At 35.6% G+C, this 27779-nt stretch overlaps 1 protein-coding gene across 5 annotated transcripts in view; it reads right to left on the minus strand.

The window, feature by feature from the left end:
* Positions 1-658: 658 nt before the first annotated feature.
* LOC135681804 (spermatogenesis-associated protein 17) overlaps positions 659-27779 on the minus strand; it is an 89891-nt gene continuing 62770 nt past the window's right edge. For 2 of the 5 annotated variants that reach the window (XM_089111894.1, XM_065196427.2), the window contains 4 exons: positions 26787-26834; positions 25584-25652; positions 23669-23729; positions 20078-21225 (listed from right to left, as the gene is read on the minus strand). In XM_089111894.1, the coding sequence (XP_088968020.1) occupies positions 21166-21225; positions 23669-23729; positions 25584-25652; positions 26787-26834 (238 nt within the window). In that variant the 3' untranslated portion in view covers positions 20078-21165. The other 3 variants (XM_089111893.1, XM_089111892.1, XR_016144482.1) reach the window with 3 other exon arrangements.

Raw genomic sequence — 27779 nt, forward strand, 5'->3', positions numbered from 1 at the left:
AAAGCCTCGGTTAAATTTGAACGGTTGCAGGAGGAAGAAGTCTTTTGTAGAGAGCAAGAGAAAGAAAGCGAGAAAGAGAGAGAAAGAGAGAGAAAGAGAGAGAAAGAGAGAGAAAGAGAGAGAAAGAGAGAGAAAGAGAGAGAAAGAGAGAGAAAGAGAGAGAAAGAGAAAGAGAGAGAAAGAGAGAGAAAGAGAGAGAAAGAGAGAGAAAGAGAGAGAAAGAGAGAGAAAGAACCTAGAAACGGCGGGACAAAGAGCACGGAGAGCACTACTGATCGAGATGATTTTCGAACGAACCCGGGAGAAAAACCGTAAATATCGAAGAAACGGAAGCAAAAAGGAAAAAAGAAATCCAATCAACACAAGTTGGATGATCGAGGATCATTTGGAAACAATAATTTTGAAAATCGGCCGAGCTGTTTGGGGTGGTAAGCGTCTTCACCGCCGGGCGGTGGGGATCCTTTGATCAATTTGGTTTTATTTCAATCCAAGTTTTATTTTCACAGCTTTGTAACTGTGGTCATAGATGATATTGCTAAAAATGCCAGAGGTATTCATTTGGATATAATTCCTTTACTATGGTCTGCATTACAACAAGACATCAAAAATATGGTTGCTACAATGAACAAGGAGAATCCCACAAAAAGATAACAGCAAATTTTTAAATATACACATTTCAATAAGATGCTCTAAATGTTACGATTTTACATAAATAAATTCTTTATTCTATTTCAATTCTTGTCTAGCTTTTATTCAATACGAAGAGGATTAGCATACACGTTGATACATGATAAAAAAGAAAGACCATAGAGAACTAACGGATCAAATAACACAAATCTCCACCCAATAAAACGCTGATTGTTGCAAGGTTGTTGCAAGGTTGTTGCAGGGATTCTGCAAGATATTGCACATGCAGTGCAATAACGTTGCATGGTATTTTATTGATTTTCAAAGCTTTGGATAGCCAATAAAATATTCTTTCGGTTTCTATGTATTTCGTTTTATTAAACTTTGCAATTCTGTGCAGCAGGGGATCATAAGAAGAGGCTGGCGTTTACTATACGTAATTTAAGTATGACAGGAAAAATAAATTGCTCGGCAATATTCATGTCTCTACCATACTGATAGTGGAAAGTTGGTGTTTTAAAATTCACTTGGAATATTCAGATTTTTGTAATAAGAGATACCAAGTCACGGGATCGAGGTAGAACTAGAACACAAGATGATATTATAAAAATGGGTATGACATGGTGGTAAACAAAATCTTAAGCAGATGTAGCGATGTCGACCCCATAAAAGCAACATTTAAAAGAGCAAAATTTAGAGACCTTTGTCGATACGAAAAAGTCTCCTTTAAACTTGGTCTAACTTGGGGTGTTTGGAATAAACAGACATTAATCAGGAGGGGTTCTGCACCGGATGTAAGAATCTACAGGAAAATGTGAGTAAGAAAGGCTTAAAACATCTGTTCAAGCAGGCATTTCCCTTAAAGAAAATTCATGCTTACTAACAGGATGCCTCTGTTTCCCTGCAAAGTATTTGAGCAACGATTCAGAATTAAAAAAATAAAACGTCTTACTAAGAACCTCTAAAAATCTAAAAAATACGAAAGCCTTTGATAAGGAAAAAGATGAAACTGTAAAATCAGTTTGCGAAAAACGCTCTGGGATGCATAATTAGTTTTTCAAAAAACTAGGGACAGTATCGAGAGACTGAACCTAGGTCTTTGGGCAACCGTCAGGTGTAGAACATCGGAAAATTGTTCACCTACCATTGGAGGCTAATAAAAACATAACGATAGTTCACACGTAAAAACGTAAGATTATCAAAATCAAAGACCAGTCAACAAATATCAACGAGCTAGAAACAGAAGTAGAGCCTTGAAAGATACATGACAATTTAAAGTCTTGAGTTTGAGATAAAATGTGGTTTGGAGGTACACAAACATCAAGAGCACACATGAGCTTCATAATATTCAGCTTTGAGTAGACCTTTCGGTGGCATTAAAGTCCAAACGAGGCATGAAAACAAAAACAAGAAAAGAAATCTCACGTGTAATAAAGATTGATCCATTTTTTAGAAGATAGCCCTATAGGTTTCGAAATTATTTTCCAAACATGGGTTTAGAATATTCCTGCCTTTTTTTTCAAGTTCGTTTTACCTAAACCATGCTAACCCAAAATATCCATTGTAATAAGATATTTCAATAAAAGGGGTTTTCAGTTGATATAGCGTAAATGTTATGTGTTACATAGTTTTTCCATACAAAAACTTTAAAAATATAAGACTGTTAAAAAACATAACATAAGACGATCTACGGACTGGGAAACTATGAGAGCTAAAAAGGTTCCACGGAAAATACACGGAATAAAATGAGCTGGTATTCAGTGGGAGATCTACTGAAAATTCAGTGGGAATATCAGTAACTCATTTAACATTTTGCATACAGTCGTCTTTTAACAGGGATTTAACAGACAGTTTAACAGCTGTGTGATATTGATTGCTGTATTGCTAAGCCTCGGCTCCCTGTTAAGCGTGACGTCATAAATCGATCTAGAGGCATTTTCAGGGAAGCACCGAGAAAGAGTTAACGTGAATGTATAAAAGAACTCAAAAGTCTATAAGTGGCACGCGCGCAGTATCAAATCCAAAGCTCGTTGCATTCACTGCATTGCTGGGGAAGGAGATAATTAGTGCTGCCATCGCACGGTTTCACAGAAGCTTACCGGTATCAGAACGAAAAAAAAATGGGAAATTTGAATCTAAATTGAAAAGTCGCTGAATACTGATTAGAAATATCTCTCAATATTTGGAAGTAATGTAAAAAGTCCTCTTTTGAAATAGGATACGTAACGTTTTTCTAAACGGTGGACAGGAACCATTTCTATCTCCATACCCAGTAATGCAGCTCACGGTACAAAACGATCTAAACACACCTTTTATTCTGATGCTACATTCTATTCACTTTTCTGTCCATGTATTACCTCTAGCTGTCTTGTAGCCTCATTTGCTAAACTCAAGAGGGCCTGTACTTCCATTGAGACACCCAGCTTACCGTCGCTGCGGGCTTGTTTCGCTCTCTTTGGCGTCCTCGAATACGAATGATCAGACATAACAGCCTGCCTTCCTTCAACGTATCCACTATCACCCAACGTGTCTCTTTCCACCAGTTTCTTCATATTATTATCAATCTCTTCGTCACTAACATCATCATCATAATCATAATCTGAATCATTACCAAAATCATAGTGGTCATCAATGTCTGTTTCTGTTTCAAAAGTTTGGTCAACACTTAGTCCATTTGCACTCCTTTTCAGCTTCTGTGAGGAGTGCAGACTTACATCCGTCAATAAATTGGCTATTGTGTAAGTTGACCCTGATTCTCCAGCAGACCTGAAATACAAATGGAAAATCTGGTAATTATGAGAGGCAAAATTTACCAAGAAGTAAGGAATGCGCAGACGCGATTTCGTCATCAATACGAAAGTTGCCTGGCAGGAATAAAACAAGAAGCTTCAAAAAGTTGAAATTAATCGATCAAGAATTCCTTGATAGATCTTCAACGTGGATTACCATCTGACCAAGGAACTCTTTTCTCAAATACTTGAAAATCCATATTATGGTTGGGGAAATATTACTTAACCCTAATGATAACAAAAGAAGCGTGCAGTTTGTCTTATTAATGTGACTGTAAGCTCACAATGGAACTCTGAGTATATTATATTGCCTAGAAAACAACTGAAGGAGTAGGAGCTCCGGGTTGAAGGCCAGAAGAAACCTACTCATTCTTTGCTCACCCATGCGAGCATGAATATTATGGCTTTTGGAAAGCATGAAGATAGGAAGATAATTTTTTCTATACATCGAAAAGTAACGACTGTGAAAAAAAATAATTGTCTTTTTTGATAGACCAGAGTCTTTGTTAGCATTTCAATAATTGAAAGAATTGAAGAATACAGTAAAAATCCACAGAAGTGACCCTATCTTATAAATCCGTCTGAAAAGTCATATTCCGCTTCTTTGCCACCCACCTTATCTTGTGTCGTCGAACGGGAGTTTCTTCTTGAGATCCTGTGCTACTATCACTGTCCGATAACGGCTCTATGTATTTTCTCCATCTGTTCAATAAGGCCGGGTTCGAATGTATATTTTCAGTCGGAGTGCTTGTTTGGCTTCTGAGTCTCTCGTCTAAAGAAAAACCAAAAATAAAAATGTTAAAGAGTAAGGCCAGTGGATTAAATAAAGAGAAAAAGATAAAAGTGAACTGATTTGGTGAAGCTGTTACAATTGTCCTAATGATGCTCTTTGAAGGGCACGGCTAATCATTGCTTGATCTAGCACTTTGTGAAGAATTCGTGAAATCTCTGTTGGGCACTTGACGTCTCTATACGTTATATGTATACGACAGAGGCAAAGTTTCAGAGGCCCCTGCCCCGCTCGTTGTCTCTTAAAAATGCTGATCAACATGACTTCAAGCGCCTCAATAGCAGCCAATTTGATACATACCAAGGGTAACTTTTTACAAGGCACTTCAGTGCTTTGATGGGCGGGGGAGCTGTTTATCATTTCTACTAGGATCTGTTATTAACCTTTCAAAACAGGTAACAGGGAAGAGGCCCAGACAAGTTTTGAAGTATGGGCAAAGTTTTCCTAACATATCATACAAGTATATAATATCAAGTGTGATTATTTTACAAAAATTGCTCGAAATTCAATACTCTGATTGCGAAAATATTCAGTTCAAGGCCGGCTTATATAATCCCTTCCTATAACCGTGGTTCAACAACAATAGTTTGCTGTTAGGTTTTTTAAAGAGTTATGATAAAAAATTACGTACTTCTACTAACGTGAATGATCGAAAATTTAATGCAGTTTTGATCAGAATATAATTGCAAATGAGAAGCGTAGGCGGTGCAACCAATTACCGTTGCAACCACAAACGATGCATAAATGTGCCATCTATCATTTTTTATCATAATTCTAAGATAAGCAATTTAGGAAATTTAAAGATATAATTGTTTATGTGTTTCTAAAAATATCTCAGTAATTTCAATAATGAAATACACCTAATACATGCATTAAAAAAGAACACGCTCAAGAGTTATCGTGTGTATTTGTTTATGTTCAATCTAAGAAGAAAACATTTTTATTATATTCCTAGCAGACTAAATCCTAAATATGGCATTACCAAATGCAATTATACAATGAAGAAACCATAAAAAGTAAAAAGCTTTTCATAGTGGCCAGGCCAAAGCGCATGAAACCGTTGATAAAAAAGGGAATTGGAAAATTAAATCAGTGGCAAGGAGGACATTGCTCAGTATATGGACAAAAATACATACGGACTATTTACCAGAAACAAACGTGACATTTTTCTGAGAGGTTAAAGACATAATTCGCAACAACAATCCCCTATTCTAGAAACTCTGCCAATCATGCAGATAAATTTTTGATTAATCGAAATCTCTTAGAAGATCTTTTGGAAATCTGAGACTGCCTGAAAATACAAAATCTTTTGAAATTTGAGACACCTGGATTTAGAAAATGTTTAAATCCGATCAGCGGACCTGTTTTTCCGGATCTTATCTTAGTGCGAACCTATTTCTACGTATTTCTATTCTCATTCTACTTTCGATTGTATATCATAGTAGTTCAAATTCTGATCGCGTTGCAGACTGCTGTTTTAAATCATTACTTTAATACGCTATAATTTAAATGAAAATAGATACGAGCTTGCATGGTCTACATAAGTTTTGATACAATAATGGTTTAAGGCAAAAATGCGACAATGCAATATGACAAAAAACTTACGTTCGATTGCACGGAGCTCGCGTGGAGTGCTCATTGTGCACATGGCTGCTGCCGCATCGAATTCTTTATCGTCTAAAGCAAAAATAAGAAGGTCAAGATAGAGAACAATTGCAAGAACCAACATCACTGTTGATAAAAGCATACAAAGTTGCCTTAGTTCCTTTATTGAAATTATACCATAAGCATACCTTGTGGTCTAAATTAATTTTGCACGAGGAACTACAATGACTGCCAAAAGTCTTGGAATACTGACGTCAGTTTGCAAGGTCAAAATCAACCATATCTCTCTCCCCCGCGGAACAATTTTGGTCAACTATAAAATAGGTAAGGGACTTAGGAAGTAATTTCTTTGGCGTTTCTTTTATGATATTTGTGTTAACTATCAACATTGTCCTAGTAGGAAGGGGTAGGAAGTAGTAATTTTTTGCAGAAAAAATTTCTAGGTGTTCCAAGAAATTTTGGCAATGACTGTAGGTTTAAACCAATCACATACAAGTAACTAGGTGTAAACCAATTACGAACAAATAACTTGTCCAATCAAATTATAGAACAGCTGAATTCATGTCGGCATATAATCAGCAGACTTAACGTTCATGCATGCAGCTGTAATCTATACGGACACGCTGCCTTGAACCCAAATTCTCATAATTTCAAAAGATGCCCGTATCCGGCCTGGTATAAGTCGATACTACCAATTCTGATGAGCTGCAACTGAAATTTAATGCCTGATGATAGCAATACTCTGACCCCCGAGACAGCTGAAGGTGTGAAGAAAGCAAGTTTTAAACCATTGCAAGGTACAAGCAAGATTAAATTGACAGCTGTTGTGGTTCATGTGAGAGGAGAATTGATTCCAGAGAAAAAACTCACCAAAATCAGGAGACGTGCCTCTGCCATAAAATGAATCTATAATATAGAAAAAATGAAATTCTATATAGAGATTAACGGTCGGTAAAGAAATACATCTAGTGAAAAAAAGGAAATGCAATACCAATGACGAGTTGGACATAAGTGTTGGGACAAACCCCTTAAAGACATAATTGAAAGCATGCATCTATTGTCCAACAACTAACCCCATGCCCTTTTACACATTATGCTAAAGTACTGTGATACCAAATAGAGTCGAATCCCGTTAAATCGTATCCCAAATGACTCAGACTTTAACTAAGCTGGACTGATTTCCCATTCCCATGGAGTTTCCCTACCTTGTTCAAGTTAAAAATCGTACCCCGAATAAGTCGGACATTCGCCAGGTCAGGTTATTTTCATATCCCCTTGAAGGTCCTACATAATGGGATTCAACAATAATTTGTTGCAAAATTTTGACGTTGTCTGGCCTGAAATGTAGGGTATGACAAACAGCAAACAGTAACAATAGCCTCGTACTGAAACTCAAAGAAGGACGCCATATTTGCTTATTGTGGCATGTCCTACTAAATGAGGAATGCTTCAAACGTAACCTGAGTTACTAGGGAATAAAACAGCTTGTACTGTGTCTGTTACTAACCGTGAATTTTTCTAAGAAAGCATACATACCTTGCCCAAAGCTACCGTATCCATCACTAGGGAAAACAGAGATAAGACGTGCTTAGAATCATAACCAAAGCGAAGCTAATAACAGGCTCGTTTGAATAGGATGTTTCTAAGGCTGAATTCAGGATATATATTTCATTCTAGTTAACACAACAAACAATTATGTATGCATAGGTTTCCATAAATTTTAAAAGATGTTCTGGAAAGTCATTGGAAAAGTTAAGACAGCTTTCGAAACCACAGAATAAACTATGATGTCACCTCTGGCGTAGTTTTATGCTAAAAAGAATTGGATTGGCTGTATTGCTCTGCTTAAAAGAACAATTTCAAATGATTTTGCGCTTATATCGATTACACTAAAAACCAACCGCTTAAAAGGGTGGCTAGACTCTCGCGGCGAACGTTTTTTCTCAAATTTTTGTAAAGCATTGTGATAATCGATTTCCTTAAAACGTGCTTTGATTAACCATGGAGTAACATCTTTATGATTTTTTGTTTTTCATCTAGATCAAAGAGCGTTTCAAGCAATAATTATGACGCAGACGTGATTCTCGAACCTTCCAAACGCAATTTATGGCATTTATGCTGGCGTTAAATCGAACAAAGAAAAAATCACGACTGTGGAGAAAATGACTAAATCTATGAAGATTAGCTGTTGTCCATAAATTGTATTTTGTTAATTTGTTGTTGGAGTAAGAATCCTTTCTGATGCACGAAACTTTGGCTGTTTTCTATCTTTCAATTTTTTAAGTGCTTTGTTGCTGCAGTGTTTCAAAAGCTAATTGTGATGAAGATATGATACCTGGGCCTCAAATGAAAAGAACTGCGTAATAATTTTAATTCTTTGGAGTCTAGATCTAAAAAAGTCATTTTTTCAAGATCTGACATACTTTTAAAAGTTTTGTTGCATGAAAAGTATTCAGCTAATGTCTGAACAAAAGCCACGGACATACTACGGCTAACAGAATTTTCTTGTTGGAAAGTTTTAACATTTGATTAAGAATATACAAGGGGTTCGCCTTGAATAGAAAGGGGGTAGAGGCTCCCCCTTCCTAGCGATAGTCATAGGAGTGCGAATTTATTGCGCACAAGAGTGCAAGCAATTTTTAATCAAGTGACCTGTGCGAAGCCCATTTTTTTCAAATCGAGGTTTATACACCTCTTGTCTTTTCCGAGGCTAATCTAAGTACCCTATCTTAAGTCCACTGGCTGCCCGCGCAGCGGGCTTCGTAGGGGAGATAGTGTCATTAATAAAGTGTCTGATGCTACCATGAATTTTAGTAATGTTCTCAATATATCGTAACAAATCGAAATGCACTCACTTATTTCCCGGGGATGGTGGTGGAGTGGTCAAAAAAGATGAGGGTGCATTTGGATCAATCTTTGCCATAAGTACTTGATTTTTCCTCATGCCTTGAAGAAGTGATGGTCTTGACTCTGGGTCTATGCACCACAACGAACCTTTGCCAACGCCCTGTTGTATAGGACAGTGAAACGGGTTATACAATGTATAATGCAAAATTTTGTGGAAATCGCTGTAAGGTTTGTAGGCAACTGAGGCCAGTCATAATGGAACTTGCATTAAGAGCCAGTGTCAGACTGAAACTTAAGACGAAAGTTTCATCCCAGATGCAATCATAAGACAACACTGTTCATTTTAGATTTATCCTAAAGTTAACGAGGCTTGATAAGGTGATAAACATGAGTAAATAGCTAATGCTTCAACTAACTTTTTTTCGTTCCGGTAATCGCAGTTGGTCTTTAGGAATTTTTTCTTAGTAAAACAGACAATAATATCTAAATTTTACAGAAGTTGCTTACTGTGATTGTAGCATTGAGTATGTTGTTTAGCCTGTTATGCTTGAATGTAATTTTGCTAATATATTGCTTTTTTTACAAAAAAATGGTTAAGAACAGGGTTCACCCAAGTCGTATATTTCAAAATAATTTCTCACCGTTGTCGAATGTCTGATTGAATAACAGTATGAGAAAAACAAACAGGGATTGGTTAGAGGATTTTTACAAACTTGGTTACCTGGCTCTTGTCTCGATCCACCTTCTTGAAGCATTTGTTAAGAGACAAGTTGTGCCGAACAGAGTTTTTCCAGCCAAGAGGTGCGTTTCTGAAATATCGAAAATTGTCCATAATCCAAGCATAAATGTCCTTTACTGGTAGCCGCTTGTTGGGCGCACTCTCAATTGCCATGAAAATGAGCATCGAAAAAGAATATGGCGGTTTACCGTAACCACTGTCTTTGGTTAACTTCTTCACCGATAACCCGTTCTCTTCTTCAATAAGCATTTCATAGTCTTTTAACGTGATTCTATGATTTGCTTTGTCATCTGAACTCGCGCTTGTCTTAGATTTTGGCGTCGATGTTAGGCTTTTGAGTAAGTTGTTGTCTTGAAGCCAACTTAAGTTTGTTAAGTCATCTCCTTCGGCGGGGCCTTTCTCTGCGCTCAGCGTAGCAAAGCAGCTACTACTAAGGTTGACTTTTACCCTGTTTAAAGCCGTGTGTAATTTGTGACAACCAGCGGAACGACTCAAATTGAAGCGATCTAAACTGTTTCTAGAACAAGGACTTTGGTCAGGGGTTGTTTCATTCGATTTCTCGTGGACTGACATCTCCATCTTCATCATGACCTGAACAAAACACAAAAAGATATCAGTTGCTATTAAAAATGAAGCAAATTCAACACAGATGAACAAGTATCTCTTAAATACAGTTGACGTCTACAGAAGATTAATATTATTGAGTAGGATCAATCTGATCTAAAAAATTGATCTCAAAAGGGAAAAATTCATCCCACTGTAACCGAATCAGCCTTTATTTGCATTAATTTTTCCTATGTAGACTATTCAAATTACAAGATCGAAAGTTTCATTGATTCACATACCATACTTTGACGTGTGGCCGGTATAAAAAAAAGAAATTAATGATGTTTGTTCCTCAAGACTTCACATCTCCCTTACACCTTGTTTATCGACGGACAGAGGGATACTGATGACGTCATACAAGAAGTATCATTATTAACGCTTTTTAAGGAGACTTGACCATTGCCTTTCGACAAGTATAACAAAACTTAACGAATCCTCTTTGTTAAAATAAAGGGTTGGCTTGGATATCTTTAAATGCCTTAATTGATTACGAATAAAATCAAAAGAAACAACAGTAATCCCTTTAGGTATTTTTGTGGATTTCCTTGCCAGGTACCTAAATAGCTTTGCAAAGTGAAAGGGGAAGAAGGGCATTCATCAGACTAAGGGAAGGACTTAGTTTCCCGAGGCAGCGGAAAACGTCTAGCTCTCCAAAAGAACCCTTGTCAGCAGGAGAACGTCTCTGACCATTGCTTCCAACAGCAAGAGGATGAAATGACAGGGGGTACTGTCTGATATCATCAGACATCAGACAGTACCCCCTGTTATTTGTGACCATCCCAAGCCGCCTAGCCTCCCTTAAAGATTAAAAAGTAAAAAAAATTCCTAGCGAAAAAAGAAATCAATTAGAAATGATAGGCGAAACATATGCACTTTCATCATTCGTTAATTTTTTATTTATTTGTTTATCTATTTTACTTGCATTACTTTGAAACAGCGCATTGCATTATAATCGGGGCAAACTCCCCCCTTAACTTCACTTTTAAAATAGCTGATTGCGATTGTGTCCAAAGAATAATGAATGATCTCTCCTAAGTAAGCCAAATGCTGATGAACCAATGAAGCACTAACAAAATCTTGAAACGACCTGTTTGAGGACCCAAATTAAAAATGATTCGTGCCCTTATGAAGAAATGCGGCCGGGGAAAATGAAAATGCCATTACGCAATGCATTAGGCAATGCAGCCTTTTATCAACGACTATCAACTCATAATCACAGATATTGAAATATCATTTCGTGGTAATAAAACTTCTATCGCTTGGTCACTAGGGGCAACAACAATGAGAAGATGATTCAAAGCAGAGACACCTATTACATGCTTCTGGAATATTTGCCGTCATAAAGATTATTGCGAAACAAAGAAGCAACAATGTTTAATCAAGGCAAAAGATAGATACATCTACAATGCTTGCCCCGAGGGGCAAATCACTCTAAGAAAATCTCGGACACCATTTGTGAAAATCCTATTGTTTTATCTGAATCGCCCCTCGGCTTGCCCAGCGTCTTGGTATATTACACTAAAATTCATTTTAGTGGCATTTCCCTCTCCCCTTTGAAACAATGTTGAATAACAACAGTCTCGAAGCTTGAAGTTCATCCAATGTTACTTTATCAGCTAGGGTAAGAAATAGGCTTTTAAACCGACATTGTTTTGGGGGGAGGGGATAATTCTGTATCTTACGAGCGGGAAAATTTTATTTCATCAAAATCTTTCATTGACCGCAGAGTGTTCCAAGGACTTCTGGCAAGGATTGTAGCAGAGCTACAAATCTGTCATCAAGAAAAAGTTCTCAAAACATGTATTGCAAAAAAAGAGTTTTTACGAACGGCATTACAAAAGCTATAGGAAAGGGCGAGTGAGCAAAACCCAGCAGAAACAAAACGTCTTTTAACATCCTCCATGACGAAATGAAACGTCAAACGATCAATGGAACAAGCAAATTCAAACACATAAACAGAAATCTTATAAACTTCAAATATATTTTAACTTCACAAAAACAGTGAGGCATTTTCGACAAGCAAGTACTAAAGACCAATTAAGATTATTTTAATGATTAATAAGAGTTGGAAATTCACACTAGATTCTATTAAATTATGAGAGGGGAATACTAAAATCGAAGGGTCACTACCTCTTGTAAAACATGTACAACACTACAACCGAACAAAAACGTTTCTCGGTGTTTTTCTGATTAAAACAATAGGCTTTTCGCCAAAAGTGGACGATATTTCCATGAAGTAATCTACCCTTGGGGAAATGATAACCGTCAAATTTGGGGGTTTGGCCCTTGTTCTGTAAACATACAAGGAATATACTTGAATTATTGAAAGTCAAAAAGATCAGCAATTACGAGGTTTGTTCTCATGTGGCATAAACATAAGTTGTGGGCCTGGAAACTGATGCCACTAAAAAAGAAATATGGTTGGGAAAAAAAATTTGCTTTACAGTGCGAGAAGCAAGTGGCGAAACTGAAACTATAGGGCGAAACTATAGGGCGAAACTGAAAAGTCCGAAAAGAATAATCTGATTAACATTGCAGCATAGACGTCGAAGAGTTTTTTGACAATATTTTTGACTGGAGGGAACGCTCTCCTACCAATATGACACCCTGCAAAACATGTACCTATCCGTACTCTCCATGCCCGTATTGACTTTGGAAAAATAAAAACATTGTAAAAAATAACAAAGAATAAAAAAAAAGGTATACGACAAGACCAGTTCGGTTAAGACAGACCCTTTCTTCAAGCTTCATCTCTCCATTCCTGTCTTAGTTCTGCCCATATCATAAATAAATGCCTTACGATAGAAAATATGCAAAAAACAGCACTTCCATAAAAAAGAAATTTGACTGAACACAGAAACAAAGTTAAGAACCACCCTTGCGCTGAAAGACCGAAAATAATGGGAAAAGACAGTTACAACAGAGTTTAGAGATTCAAAAACAAGATACATATAAAAAATACCAACAGTACATCGCCTTTTGATGAAAGCAATTATATATAAGTCCTGGGGGTACGTTTTCGGGGAAGAAAATCTGTCCGAGAAAGAGACAATCTAGTCTTGGAACTCTATTAGAGCGTGTTATTTGTTGAAATGAGTAATTGTTAAATAATTATTAAGAACGTGCAACTTGCAGCAGGCAGCCTTGGATGGAAACAGAAGAATCAAGACATAACGATTCGCATTTTCACATTTTAATGGATCAAGGCCAAAAGGCACCAGATGTACCATCAATAGTCGGAGGACAGTCAAAAACTGTGAAACGCCAAAGTATTTTGAAAATGTTGGGTTTGTACTCAAAAATTTGAAGCGTTGCTTAATCCAACAGCTGCTATTCGCACGGTCGCTGTTCTCATCTGATAAGTTCATGCGGACACGATTGTTTGGAAAAGATACGAGAGAAACATGACATTGGTCATTTTTGTTTATACAGCTGCCTTGGAAACGTGGTAACCGACTGATTTCAAAGTTTGATTCGGTGAATCTCTCACTTCAAATATCCGAGATCATAAGATCTGCAATTTGCAGAACTGAATAAAATGCCGAAAAAAGAATATGAACTTCCTTTATGATGTTTATCGATCTTAAAAACACTAAAAATTAATCGAAAAGTTTCACGTTCGGTTTTCCAGAATATCAAACTAGAATGGAACGCTGTCTGCTCTATGCCTTATGTATTTGAGGGGGGAGGGGGGAGGGGGGGGGGTAATGACATATCAATAATCTGCGCAAGACAACGGAGGGCTAAAGACAGCTTTTATTCCTCACAGTCAACCTTTGAAGACACTAATACGATTGACCTTACTAACTGCATGCTTTGCGGATTATTTCAAAGTTAGTGATTCAACTCTTTGGTCGTGGCATACAAAGACAGAAATGACAACGAATGGGTCGACACCATCGAAGTAACGCTCATTCCTTTCAATTTGATTAACATAACAGTGACTATTCAGCAGAAATGCAACTGTTGCTATTGAAAGGTGTTTTGCATAAATTAACATACAGCGGGCAAACTAAGCATGTTAGGCGAAACAGAATTAAAATAATTCAAATAAAGGGAAGTTACCCATGAATTTGCGCTTTATCAAAGTTTTAAAGTTTTTTTTCTGATTGCAAACTTTCCACGACAGATAAATGACAGCTACGTTTAAAGAGATATTTCATATCGCCAGTAAGTTACCTGGCTTAGTTAATGGTAAGAGTGATATAACGAAAACCGGGGAGGGAAATAACAGGATAAAGCTTTTTAAAAACGCGAATGAGCTTAGCTCTTTAAAGGATGGTTTAGATAACTTTAATATCGCACAAAATCTTGCTTTATAACAAAGCACTGAGGACTTACGGCCGATTGGATTTAGGAATATGCGGTCAGAACTCCGGTTGAAGAATACTTTCCGCTCATGGTCTGCTACCCATATTATTCTAGACAATAACTCTACAACAGATGGACGAATTACTACCTTGAAAGTTTATGGCCTAAAGTGGATTTCGAGCAATTACCCTGTTCACTAAAGTCTGGCAAGATACTATCTTGTGACGCCGTCTTTTTAGATGAGCGGTTGCCAGACAAAATTAGTCTAAGGGAAAGGAAATTGGCGGGAAAGTTGTATTGACAAAATTATGGCGGGGCTATAATATTTGTTCAGGTGTGTCTAATTTTTTGGGTTCTTAAGCCAAATGATTACAGGATAATTGGAATGCAACAGCAAAACAAACTTGCTTCTGACAGAGTAGGATGGGATAAGAGGGAAGGGGTTCAATGGGCAGCCACCAGGGCCAAAAAGTTGATTTTAAAAAACCTATTTGAAAATGTGGTAACATTAATAAATATGTCAGTTTTGGATGATTTAGGAGCCACAAGATAAGGATACGGAAGCGGGGAAATTTTTTTATTTACGAACTGTCAAAAAGCCAAGCATTCACTTTGGAAAGGAAGATGTTGTGGTCAACGCACTACACCACATTAAAAAAATTGAGGATAATATTGACAATTTAACAACAAACCACTGAATGATGGCCCTGGATGATGGCCAAAATGCAGCTAAATTTATGCCTGCTTGAAACTACAACATTCCTGACAGATTACAATATGCTGCAAAAAATAGGAGAGTAGTGGCAAGAGGTTCAATTCCACAAATGAGGTCGCTTGGGAACAAGGTGCACAAGACCCAAAACTCTAGAAAGGAGCAAGCCACTCTCCCATATTTCCAATCTTGCTCTATACTTTTGCCATTGTAGAAACGCAAGAACATCATCCTTTCCCCACAGTCCCATATTTGAGGTTTTCCAGCATATGCCATAAGAATGACCACACAAAAATTAATCATAGCCACTATCTTGACATTAACAAAATAGGCTAATTAAAAAGGACATATTTCTGAGATGCATTGTATTTCCCTATAAACTGGTTAATCATTTAGGGCTGATGGAAGCAAATACACTTATAACAACACATTACATTTACAATTAATAGGAGCAAGTACAGCTAATATATGTGGACCTGTGCATTGTTTACAAAACGCAATAACTGGGTATTGCTCGAAATAAGATAAAGCTAAATGCATGTAATTTACTGAAAGCAGAAAAAGCTCTTTAAAAAACAATGATCATAACGATAAATGACACTGAGATACCATAGATTCTAGTTTACCAAATAATGGCTTAACTTGCAATAATACTTTGAAACAAATTTGTTTTGCGTCTTAACAAACATAAACATTTAGACAAAGAGCCAAAGAAAAATTCATCTATCATACTTACTAGCCTAATGCTTGAAAGAAATTATCTTGAAAATTTTTTTAACTTGTGCCCACAATTAAATATATACCAATAAAAATTAAATTGGTAATAAAATCTTTGAGATATACATGGACCTAGATTTTGGCTTTTGTTACATCAAAAATCCTTTTGAAATTTGGTGTTTGATTATATCACATCATTACAATATTAAAAAAGAATTCACTTACATGTAATTGATTTATCTTTAAATACCTTTGCTGTGTTTAAAATCAATTTTTATGGCCCATAGCAAGTAACAATTACATTTGAGGATATTTGTATAAAAATGATGTCCTGGTACAATTCTTTACAATTTACTTATATTTTTCTGTCATTATTATTTGGGTCTAGCAGAGCTGGCATGCATCATTTTGTTTTTGGAAATTACAGGCTAGATCTCTTGATGAAACTAATATCTGCTTTCATAAACATGAACAAATTAGTTGAAAAACATAAGCTATGTGACCTAAGGACCTTTCAATTACAAATTGACTATAACTTGTAACTGTTTAATATGAAGCCAAACCTTTAGGAATTTTTCAAATTTTTAGCAAAATTATAATTCCAAACTGACTCTCTGATCATGACGAAAATTTTGTCTTGTCTTGTTTTCCTTGCAAATTAATAAAACAGCTAAAAGCGAAGCAGCTAAAAGTACAATATTGTTGTCCACAAATTGAGGGGCCAACTAAAACTCTTGTCTTTGTATAGACTAGGGCCATGCAGAGGCAAAACTCCAAGAAATTACTACTGTTCAAATTACCTATATTTTACAACAGTGAAAGGGCTGGTTCAAGCTCTAGAAAAATGAAAGCCTAAAACTGCTTATGGATAATACATTCTGGTTTGGAAAACTCCTCTTTTAGCAATGTTGCTCAATAAGCATTTGATAACACTTCAGGAGCTACTAAGCGCTGGTTAGTTTAATGAAGGCAATCAGTTGCCTCTTCTTACTTACTCTCTCACTCTCATCTTTATTTGGGAACAGTAAACTGTATATTTTTTGCCTTACTTTTGGAAGGTAATAAAATTCTTGTTTTTTAAAAGAGTTTTGTTGAATTTAAGGAGTCATTCATTATTGTTTAAAAATGGTGTTCACTTTTTGGAGCATATCAAATTGTATCAGGGAGATGTCAAAGTGGAGCCTCTATATAACCTACACTGTTTGGACAAGTGCCACTTTCATTATCCAAAGGTGTCTGTTGCATAGAGGTCCCTTTTAGAATGTTTTGACCATTTGGAACAAAAACATCTGTCTATTGTTTGAGAGTTATTCATTGTATATGAGTTCCACTGTATCATAAATGTATCAAAAATATGTGAAAAGTTTAACATATAATTACTTTGCATATTCTACTTTCTTTTGAAGAAATGAATCCTATAATTTCTGATAAAATCTCCCTTAAACTCTTTGATTGTCTGATATAGCATTTAAGATGAGAGGGTATTCATTTTACATAGCTGAGAAAAAAGGGGACTATAATTTAGAAAGAACTTTTCAAAAGATGCGTAGTACCTACTGTAGTCTGCCGGAAAAATTTTCAAACAATTTGGGCCAAAATATTCTTAGTAGGCAAACAAAATCTTATCATGTTTTTATGAGCCTAGAATTTTTGATTAATTATTTGATGTGATTTATGTATGGAGAAAACACCTTTTGCTGTTTCAGGATTTTTTAAAAAGATATTCAGTGAATAGGTTGGACACTTTTTTTATAAGAACACGAGCCTCAAAATTGATCAAAAGTTAAGAACAAATTAAGAACAAGCTGAGGCTGAGCTTCTGCAAAATGCAAATTTGAACAATGTATTTTCTCAAAATCCAGGATTTTTAGCGATGTGTGGGTGCTTTTTCGATTAAAATTCAAATCTGTCAGCAAATTAAGGCTGTCTCACTCACTTTGTTGGCAAAAGAGGCCTTTACACCACCCTACAGCGAAAAAGCTAGCATATTTGCACTGCTTACACCTTATTAGATTAAGAACAAATTAAGAACAATCCAGCCTCAGATTTTCGAAAAAATTAAGAACAGTCAGCCTGAACTTAAATTTACTGGTTCTTATAAAAAGAGTGTAATTTGAGATGATTTTAAAAGTAGGCAAACCATGGCCTCCCTGGCTACCCCCTGTGGCACGTGCCCTGGTAAAATAAGTGCATGGATTTTAGCTAGTATATTCTATAAAGTACTAAGCGATCTATAATATAATTTTGAACAAATTTTGATTTTGTTTTTTTTGGACCGAGAGATGCAAATGAGGAGATGTTTCAAAAGCTTTTAGAATCTAGCAGAACTAGGGAAGTTGGTAATTTTTTGTTAAATGTTAGTGATTCCTAGCTCTATCCAAAACATATTATGAGGTCTGGAATATGTATGTATAATAATTTTGTTGTGGGCCTACAAACTATCTAATTAAGGTTGCTTTGATTATTCTTTGAAGCTCAGTCTCAATTTCCCAAGATAAACATTGTTTAAAAGAGAGTAGCAGGGCAGTGAGCTGTGAGAACACTGCTTTTTGAGCTGTAGGTTAGCTATTGGTGAACAGGTATAAATCCATGTCTTATCTGTGAAGTTGTGATGTCTCAGCAGAAATCAGCAGGAAATGAATTATCACCTTCGTCTCTCAAAACATACGCATCGAACAATGTCACGAAATAACACAACTGGCAGTTAACGATATTGTGTGATTATGAACAGGCCGGATCTTGGCTGGAGCTTCCGCCTTTCACCCACAATTTGAAACTTGCTAATACCACGAAAGTGTGCAAAGGGCTATCACTTTCGTCCTTTTTACAACAGTTCTTTTAGAATCAGCAAAATCAGACTTGCATAATGCGAATATCATCAAAAAAGAAACCTATTAAAAAGTCTCTAAAACTAATGAAAATTCCGCTGAATTTAAATTGGTCCTATAAACATACTTTTGCGAACGGCACTCGGCATAACAACAGGCAAAAAAGTGATCATTAGAAACTCAAAACAAAAACTCAAATTAAAAGGAATATCAAGACTATGATCTAGAGATACATCTGATAAAATCAATAACGAAGATTCCAAAGTTTGTTGAATTTTGATGATGCGGTATAGCTTTTGATGGCGATGTTCACTTTCTTTGAGGATTTGGTATGTCTAGGCCAATATACGCCACAATGACTGGCGCAAAATGGCAACCAGCAAAAACAAGTTTTTGTCTCAAAATAATAAATAAAACTTTTAAAAAAATTAGCTATCGTTTAACTAATGTATATAAAAAGAAGATCGATATTTTTTCAAAAAGCGACGGGACAGGAACAGACATGATGGCAACTAGCATCGAAGGCATGGTAACCACATGTGACATCAAATCGAACTGGACATGACGCGTTGCTGTACACATGGCGATCGACTATTTACGAACTCAGAATAATTCAAGAAGGTGAAATTCAACTTACCACGGGCACTATCTGGCAAATTTTTGTGTTTTACTAGCAAAAACGGAGCACAGTTTTTGAAAGTAGCTTTTTGTTGGAATTATCTTCGCAGTATACATGCCATGGCTATCCTATTATCACAATGGCCGACACCACAAGGCATTAAAAGGGTCGTCATGGTAACGTCAACCAGCGCTGACCAATCAGAGAAAGGATGTTTTCATATGGCAGAATCGGTCATGCGTTACGACTTTAAGATAATGAGTCAACTATGCAATCAACAAAATGGCGGTAACTTCGAATTTCAAGTAATTATCATTGGTTAGTGACCTGTTGAAATTCGAAATGTGTAGGAAGTCGATTAATTTTTCCCTTACAAGCTTTTCAACGAAATCGACACAAGAAAAAGTTAAGTAAAGATAAGATGAAGGGCCATGGTCTCCTGAACTCATGGTCTTTGACGGGTAACCAGCACCATAGCAACTGCTGGACAAGGCGATAATAGGGGACACACGCCAAGCGCATGCTTGCTCTAAACTAACCAATGAAAAAGGGAATATTTTGGCGCTACTTTTCATGAAAAAAATTCATTCTATCGTTCTCCCTCAATCCATTCAATTTCGGTTTTGTGGTAGACAGCTTTGAGTGACGACGACTAACATCAACCATCATTGCGATGATGATTATGATGATGGTTAGAAGATTGTACACCAGTGGTCAGTAAAACAGTGTTAACTGCATTGCTATTTGGGGGACATGGCACAAAATAACTGTGACATTTTCTCTTGATATGGTTATTTCGAGCGAAGAGAAGTGTACCCAGCTGCCAAAGAGCGAATATGTTTATTATATGTAGGTGACAAAATGTAGTATAAAGTTAACTTCAAATGTTAAAAATCAACATGAAATATATTGACATTCAATACCCCAGGAACAGTTTTGCTATTTACATTAAATTATCTATGATATAACAGAGCGATTAAACCACTTCCAAAAGCTTCTTGCTATAAAAAAACCAGAAGTGCTTCAGAGCCCTGAGAAACATGGGGATCACATGGTCAAAGATCGTGAGGAAGGCCAAAAAAAAAGAAGTGCCTCAATCAAACCACACCAAACATTAATTGTTTTCTGATGAAGGTTTGTCCGGAGAATCATACTTTTGAAATTAAAAAAAAAAGACTTTCCTCGTGAAATTCCGAAACTTGTATCTCTACACAAAGCGAGAAGCAAAACTTGAATCTCTACACAAAATTATATCTCTGTTGAGAGGCATAATTTTAAATCATAAAAGTAGTCACTTTTCATTGGTTTGTTGGGCATTACACAAGAAATCGGTGCCTAGTGGCGTCTTTTACCCTGACTCAGGTGCACTGCAATCTGCTAGGGCCAGTTGAACCTTTCTTTAATCCCAGACTCCAAAGAGCCTTATTCTATTACTCCCCCCTACTTCAACCCCCCCTCCTGAGTAGCACGACATAAAGATTAATTTGATTTTCAAGACATTTTATACATTATACTACCGTCTAAATCTATATTCATTGCGCTACCTTGCAGTTCTAAAGCTAAGAAAACACTTATGTTCTCATCGGTTGCTTCAAACAATTCCTTTATGCAAAATTGGCAGCTGAATTTTTCTGTATGATCAAAGAGCACTGAATTAGGCAAGATTTAAGTGACAATTGGGTGTTTGGAAAAACAATCGATTTTTTTTCCAAAAAAACTAACAATAATTGAAAGAACAAATCTAATTCAGACAGACTTTGTTACGTCTGGATATAATTTTTTAACTCAGTGGCCAAAATCTGAACTCTGAAATCAAAATTTAAAAATACAGCAGCCTGTGATATTCGATATTCTAAAAGATGCGAGAGCAAACAAGAACCATTAAAATGTACAACAATACGTAAACTAACAATTATGAAGTAAAATGGCTTCAGTAATCGTGTTGAAAAAGGTGGATTCAGCAGTTCAGCACGCCTCAGTACGTTTTTCCCAACTTTTCGAAAACAGGAATCGGCGAGACAAGCCTTTGGAATGGCTAGAAAATAAAAAAGTCGTTTAGATAGAACATATATAAAACTTGCCTTTAACAAAAATTACATTTGAATGTCATGATAATGCATTTGAATGATGCTTGAAGTTGCATTTCATAATTCTTACAAGACGGAGAAAGATCTAAGGCTGATTAAAATTTTCAAAATTTCAGTTTACTGGCCAAAGACATAATTATGCTCGTAGGAGAAAGTCTCCACAGTGTATTTGACAAATGTTAAAATCAGACTTAGAAAATTCAAGAGCTGCAAAGACGTTTGTTCGCATACAAGCATAAACATTTTATAAATTTACATTTAGCAATTGGAAATATAACGGGTGGATAAAACGTGGGAATTTTTTCAGCTTCTTCAAATATTGCCTAGAAACCAGTCTCTAAAGAAGACATACCTAAAAATCGATAACATCTCTAACGTTGTTGGACAATCTGCACCTTACTTTGATTTGAATGTAATTTACTAACTTTTTGATTTAATATTAGCTTTTATACTTATAAATTGCTTTAATAGTTGATTTGCAAGTGGCTCTTCATTGATAAACTTGTTCTAGGTTCATAACTATCTTTACAATTATTAGCAATTTTCTATTTTATTAGATGTTTTAAAGCAACATAAAAGGATTATAATGGTACTAATGTCATCGCTTTGAGTTAACCTTTATTTTAACTATTTGTTTATTTAATTTTTCTAACAGCTTACCTTGTATAAAGGATTCAATACAACTTTAGTTTAGCTTCTTAGTGTTTTTACTAACTTCTTTCATTCTTACGTTGAATTTTTGTTGCAGTCTTCTCGGCAGTAGAACTGGAAGTCACGTGATGCATAACATAAAAGGGTAATGGGGCAAAACTTATGTAAGACTGACCATGTTCCAAGAATTAGAGTTTCTCATTTTAAACTATGTCTGTATTTCTTTGCATTGCAATAACCTGGCTATTAGCATTGAAGCAGGCATCACCTTATTCCGAAAGATTGAAAATCTAAACAGGCTTTATCAGATTTTATCAGATTTTAGCAAATTATCCTAGATTTTTAATCATATCCTTATTTTAAAGATTTTTTAATTAACTAGAGCATTAATTTATAATTGTCACTTCAACGCCTTGATGTTATCTGCTCGATCTCCAGAATGGGTAATTTGCGTTTATCTGCAAGAAAATTATTTTTTGCAAAAAAGCTCTGTTAAGGGTAGTACAAAATCTGACTGTTTATCGACTAAACTTATACCTTAAAATTTCGTCATCAACATTTAAGCTGCAGCTATCATTAACGATAAATGAGTTTACTGTCAATTATTGCGATTATCCAAGAACGTTCAATGAATAAGAGAATCTACGCAAATCTTCAAAAATGTCTTACTTTGAACCATTTAAACAGATAAAATGATGGCCTAAGTTGATATCTCTCTACGCACGAACAACGTATCGTACGCGTCTGATTCAGTTTTTAATCAGATATCAATCTTTGCATGCTAATATTTACTAACCAGTTACGTAATAATCAGCCTTTGTATTGAGACCTGTGTTTATAATCTGAGACAAATCTCACATTTGCTGCCTTGTTCTGTTTCAATTTAGAAAGGATTAAATAAAAATCTGCTTGAAAAATTTTGCTCCAGATTTTCGTTTGAGGAGATTTTTCTCGTGGTTTAGATTGCATAGGAAAATTGCGAACGATCTTTCCAATTTCAAAAGTACTCGAAAAAATGGTAAATATTTTGACTACAAGTGTTTTCCCACAGATGATTAATCCCAGGGAAGTATAGATAAGATAAACCTATGGGAAAGGGGCGTGAAGGTCAAAACAAGAAAACAAGTATATCGTATTTTGTATTTGTCATGATAATTGAACAGAAAAGAGTCTAAACTATTCTCTTGCTTTGGGTCAATGCTTCCAAACTATACAAATTTTAACAAAATCGTATATTTTCTTATTCTAGTGTCTTTACATTGGACGTGAAATAATGTTTTGCATCTTTACAGCACATGGAAGGTAGAAATCATGTAACGACATTTAATTTGCTTGTTAAGTCAATTTCAGATATAAAATGCAGCGACAACTATTTTGAAAAAAACTGGAAAACCGATATTAGTAAAAAGTAGATTCCTTTGTTACTTCTAATTGTTTAGTCCATTTGCTCTACATGGGCCGAAATAAACTTGTTTACTTTTATATGCAGGTAAATTTGACTAAATGTTTGATTTTTTAGAATGTTTGCATTATGTAAAGCATGAATAATTCACAATCACTCGTAAGCTCATTTAGAAAATCTGCCCATTTAAATACGTAATGAAGAACTTTCACTCATTTTCTAGATGTTTACATTGTGTTTAAGTTGATTCATTTAATAATTCGTCTTCTAAAAGCACCTGGGACACTAAAAGCCAATAGGGTTGTTAGAAATTGAAGAAACTGTCTCGGTGATCATACCTTCTCGGTGATCCTTTTCCTTCTATCCTCTTCTCTAAAATGCTTTGTTCCATACTCGGGCCTGTAGCATAAGAACAGAAAAGTTATTCTATGGTTTGATGTTATCATTCAATGCGAGTAACTGGGTAACCTTATATTTCCACCCGATCAGATCATAACCTAAACCTATATTTATATTCATACCATTCGCCGGCAAGCTGTTAATTATCTACTTTACATACAAATTTCCAATTGGCAAATTCCTGGCAAAAAAATATTTTTATTTGGTTTAACTAAATAAATAAAAAAATACTAAATCAGGATTTTCTTTGTTTCTACCATTAGATAATAAATGGTGGCCAATAGAACTTTTCAAAGAGCAAACATGATTGGTGGTTCTGTTGACGCTGTAGCACCAGCCAAAAGTCCTCAAAACATCTGAAGATCCTATTCAACTTTTAAAGTTAGACTCCAAATCCCATTATATTCCCTAGATGGTACGCGTATGAATCCTGTTCTCGCTGTATTGGATGATTTCAACTTTCCCCTTTCCAGATCGCAATTTTCCGATTTTCACGGTCCGTAAATTCCATATCTTACATTCTAAATCTTAGCTACACCTTGACAATCTGGCTCTCATGGTTGGCCTGAAATTCAGTTGATATTGATAATTTTAGAGATAAAGAGTATCAGAAATCATTTATAAAGTTCAGGAACCAACAAAAGTAAAAATTCAGGGAAGAGCAAATTAAAGATAGGAATACAAAAAGATTAAGCAATGCTGAAACACAAAAAAACATTTAAAGCAAGGAGGCACAAATTTGCTTCCTCCAATTTTTTATTACATTATCATTTTCAAGCTCCTCTTTATGATGTTTAGTATAATAAGTAATTATTAATTATAACATGACAAAATCTATAAAAACGTCCCATAATAATGTTCCCTGTTAGTTGTAGTTTACAATAATACTGTCTCTACTTTATATTGTCCCTTATAAACCGAGAGTCTTAGAATCAAAATTTGAAACAAAAGGCTCTTCAATCTTAACCTAAATTATGAGCATAAGATACCATCAGAGTAATATCTAATAAGAAAAAATAAAATGATCCAAAATGTTTTTTTCCATATTCCTTCTTGAAAAAGTGTTACTTAAAGAGCTGTTTGAATAATACAACATTGTTGCTTTTCTTTACATTTTCTGGTAGTTCATTTTATACTGTTGGTGCTTTATACGCAAACGTTCCGTTTTCAAAGACTTTTACTTTTGTTTTTGGTACTCTCAATGAAGGTTATTTTGAAAATCTCAGTTGTCTTGAACTGTTACATGGCAAACAATAAGATTCACTAGATACTGTGGAGCTAGTTCGATTCAACCTCGTCCTCCTATTTCTATGGATTCAACATTCGCAAGTGACAAAGGCAATATTGGAGTCTATTCTTTGTGAAACGAGAGACAAAACATCGATTCAAGAATAGATTTGACACGTGAACAGAAAAATCAAAAACGCCCTATTGCAGATGTTGTTCATTTGATTTTCAAAAGACATGTCATTGTCAAAAATAACTTCTAAATTCCAGGTGTTATTAGCCTTGAAAACTTTATCACTTTAGCTAGCTGTTGTTTCATTCCTATCAGCAACAATTCTGTCTTATTGTCATTTAGCTTCAAGTGATGGCTGTACACCCATCTCTAATTATCTTGATTACAATCTTCTATTTCCCTAGGTGTCTTGTTTTCTGCCTCCGGAGAGGAGAAGCTCAAACTGAGATACATTTCGTTTGCATACCTTGTTACGCTTAGAGCATGCCTGTCGATAATGCAACGTAGAGAACTTAAATAAAACAAGAAGGGAACTTGGTATTACAAAATGGTAAAAAAATTTTCTCAAATTTTTGAAAAAAATAAAACTTTCTAGCTGGAGAAACGCCCCTTACCTGTCAAAAGGTCGACTTGAGTCCAGCATAGGCTCATATTTTTCTTTCTGTTTGGTGAATGGCAAGAATCTAGAAAAAAGGAAACACGAGTGATGGAATCTCTAATTTTCCTTTCATGACAATGTTTCTTTATTTTGTGTACAATTTCAATGATGTATCATCTTACGTTTATTCTTATTTTTCAGTGTAGTTTTGTTATACCAGACATCATATTTTGCTGAGACTCGCTTTTGCCTTCAAAGAATCTAGCTCCAACTTCTACGTAAGAATTTTCAAATACTGAATATTTTCTAAACCATATCTAAATGCTATCGTGGCCGCTCTTCTTTCCCCCTGAAATGTGATCAGCAGCCATGTATGTTCTAGGCTATCCTAATTTCAACTGTTCTATTCTAACAAACGAACAATTTGTAATCAAGAGCGTTTTGATAAACGTTTCCACAGATTTTCTGGCAAAGAATAATGATTTGTACGACAAATTGTTTTATGAGGTACTTTATAACCCCAAAAATCCCCACGATGCTCCGGTTACTGATTGGTTTTTCATTCCTTTAACTCGATGTACTTTTTCAGTTTTTCTATCGACATTGATAAAGAGACTCAAAGAGAACAAAACAACCTCTTTTTTCCAAACTATAAAAAATAGGTTTGCCAAGCAGAGCCAAACCATTAGCTAACAAAATGAGTCTTAGTAGTTAAGTGTCTTTGAATTACGGTTATATGAATCCCACAATAAATGGTGTATTCGTGTGCCTGATCTTTTTAATCAAGTATCAAACAAAGAAAAGATGAATTATACCAAGCAATACATTTGGCTAGAAATTCATATACATTAAGCCCTGGGAAAAAGCAACCGGAAGCTGACAATACGTAGCATGGGCCCATGTTGATTCATTTGAACCAGCCCTGTGATTCCCATGGACAAGCATATTCCCTACCATGGTTGCCTTTCTATCTACTAAGATCAAATTTGGAAGAATTGCATCTTAATCAAGTGCAGCTTGTATCCTAGGCTCAGCAAATGAGAGTTTCAAACTTTTTGCTCTACGACTGTTTGTTGCATTTATCCGTTCCATCAGTCTCATTTTGATACAAAGAATGACAGAAATGGCTGGAATGATAATCATGCTGACAGTTGATTCGAAATTAATCTTATAAATAAATATATAAACTTATCAATAGTGCTGTTATTTTGTAACTTACTTATCTTCAACAACGGTCCTTGTCCATTCTTTTGCTTTAAGTTGTGCCCTACAGAAAGAAAAATAACACCAAGCTATGAAGATCCCCACAAAAACCACAAAATTTCCTTTCAAGCAAAAATGAAGTTGGAATAAACCACAAATGTATAAAGATTGCTGCTATCAATCAATGATATATATAAATATACACGTCAGTTGGGAGCACGCTATAGTTCTGTCACATAAACAAACAAAGAAGAAGGCTGGATGTTGTAAAGATGGTCTTGAAAGGGTCATTTCTTCGGTTGTGTTCTTAAGTAAGGGTTTAGCACACCCCAGCGTTGATTCCACATTGCAGCGTCCATCTTGAGACCTCGCCGGGTAGTAGGAGACGAGAGTGCAATCATATTGGTTTTAGTTCAACTTGGTTTTTCATAGCAAAATTCAAAGTAACCGTTGAAACTAAAACTTGCAGCATCCGTAAGTGACGTTAAAATTTTTTGACGTGGTGTTAAGCTTATGTAACGGAATTTTCCTAGGCCTTTTGTCTCTTAGAATAATTGAGAATTTAACGATTTATGCACAATTTAAAGTTTTTAACAAATGACAGCCCAAAGCTTTAGGCACGAGAGATCTCAAGATGGAGAGACTCGGCCAGCTTCCCCGTGCTTGTGTAGGAGAACAATAGGTTGTTCGATCCAGTCTTTTTTAGATCAGTGGGTTTGAAAAACAGCGGATTTTCCTAGTCTTAGCTGCATTTAAAGAGAGTCCAGTCGTTTCAGAAAAAAGCCATGGCCTGAAACCTTCTGAAAAGCTTTTTCTGGTTAATTCATTGGTGGTGAATCAATAATTTTTTCGCCTTAGAACATTGTGATTTACACAAAATTTTTAATGTAAAAGTTTGGTGAAATTAAAAGTAACTTCTCTCTGCTAGCCACTTTCGATATATCATCAATTTGCCACTTTACAAAGTTTTTCAACATTTTCCAAACAATATAGCTTCGAAAAAAAGCAC

The sequence above is a fragment of the Rhopilema esculentum genome, chromosome 12 (assembly GCF_057945365.1).
Source record: "Rhopilema esculentum isolate cy_ngs chromosome 12, ASM5794536v1, whole genome shotgun sequence".
Lineage (NCBI taxonomy): Eukaryota > Metazoa > Cnidaria > Scyphozoa > Rhizostomeae > Rhizostomatidae > Rhopilema > Rhopilema esculentum.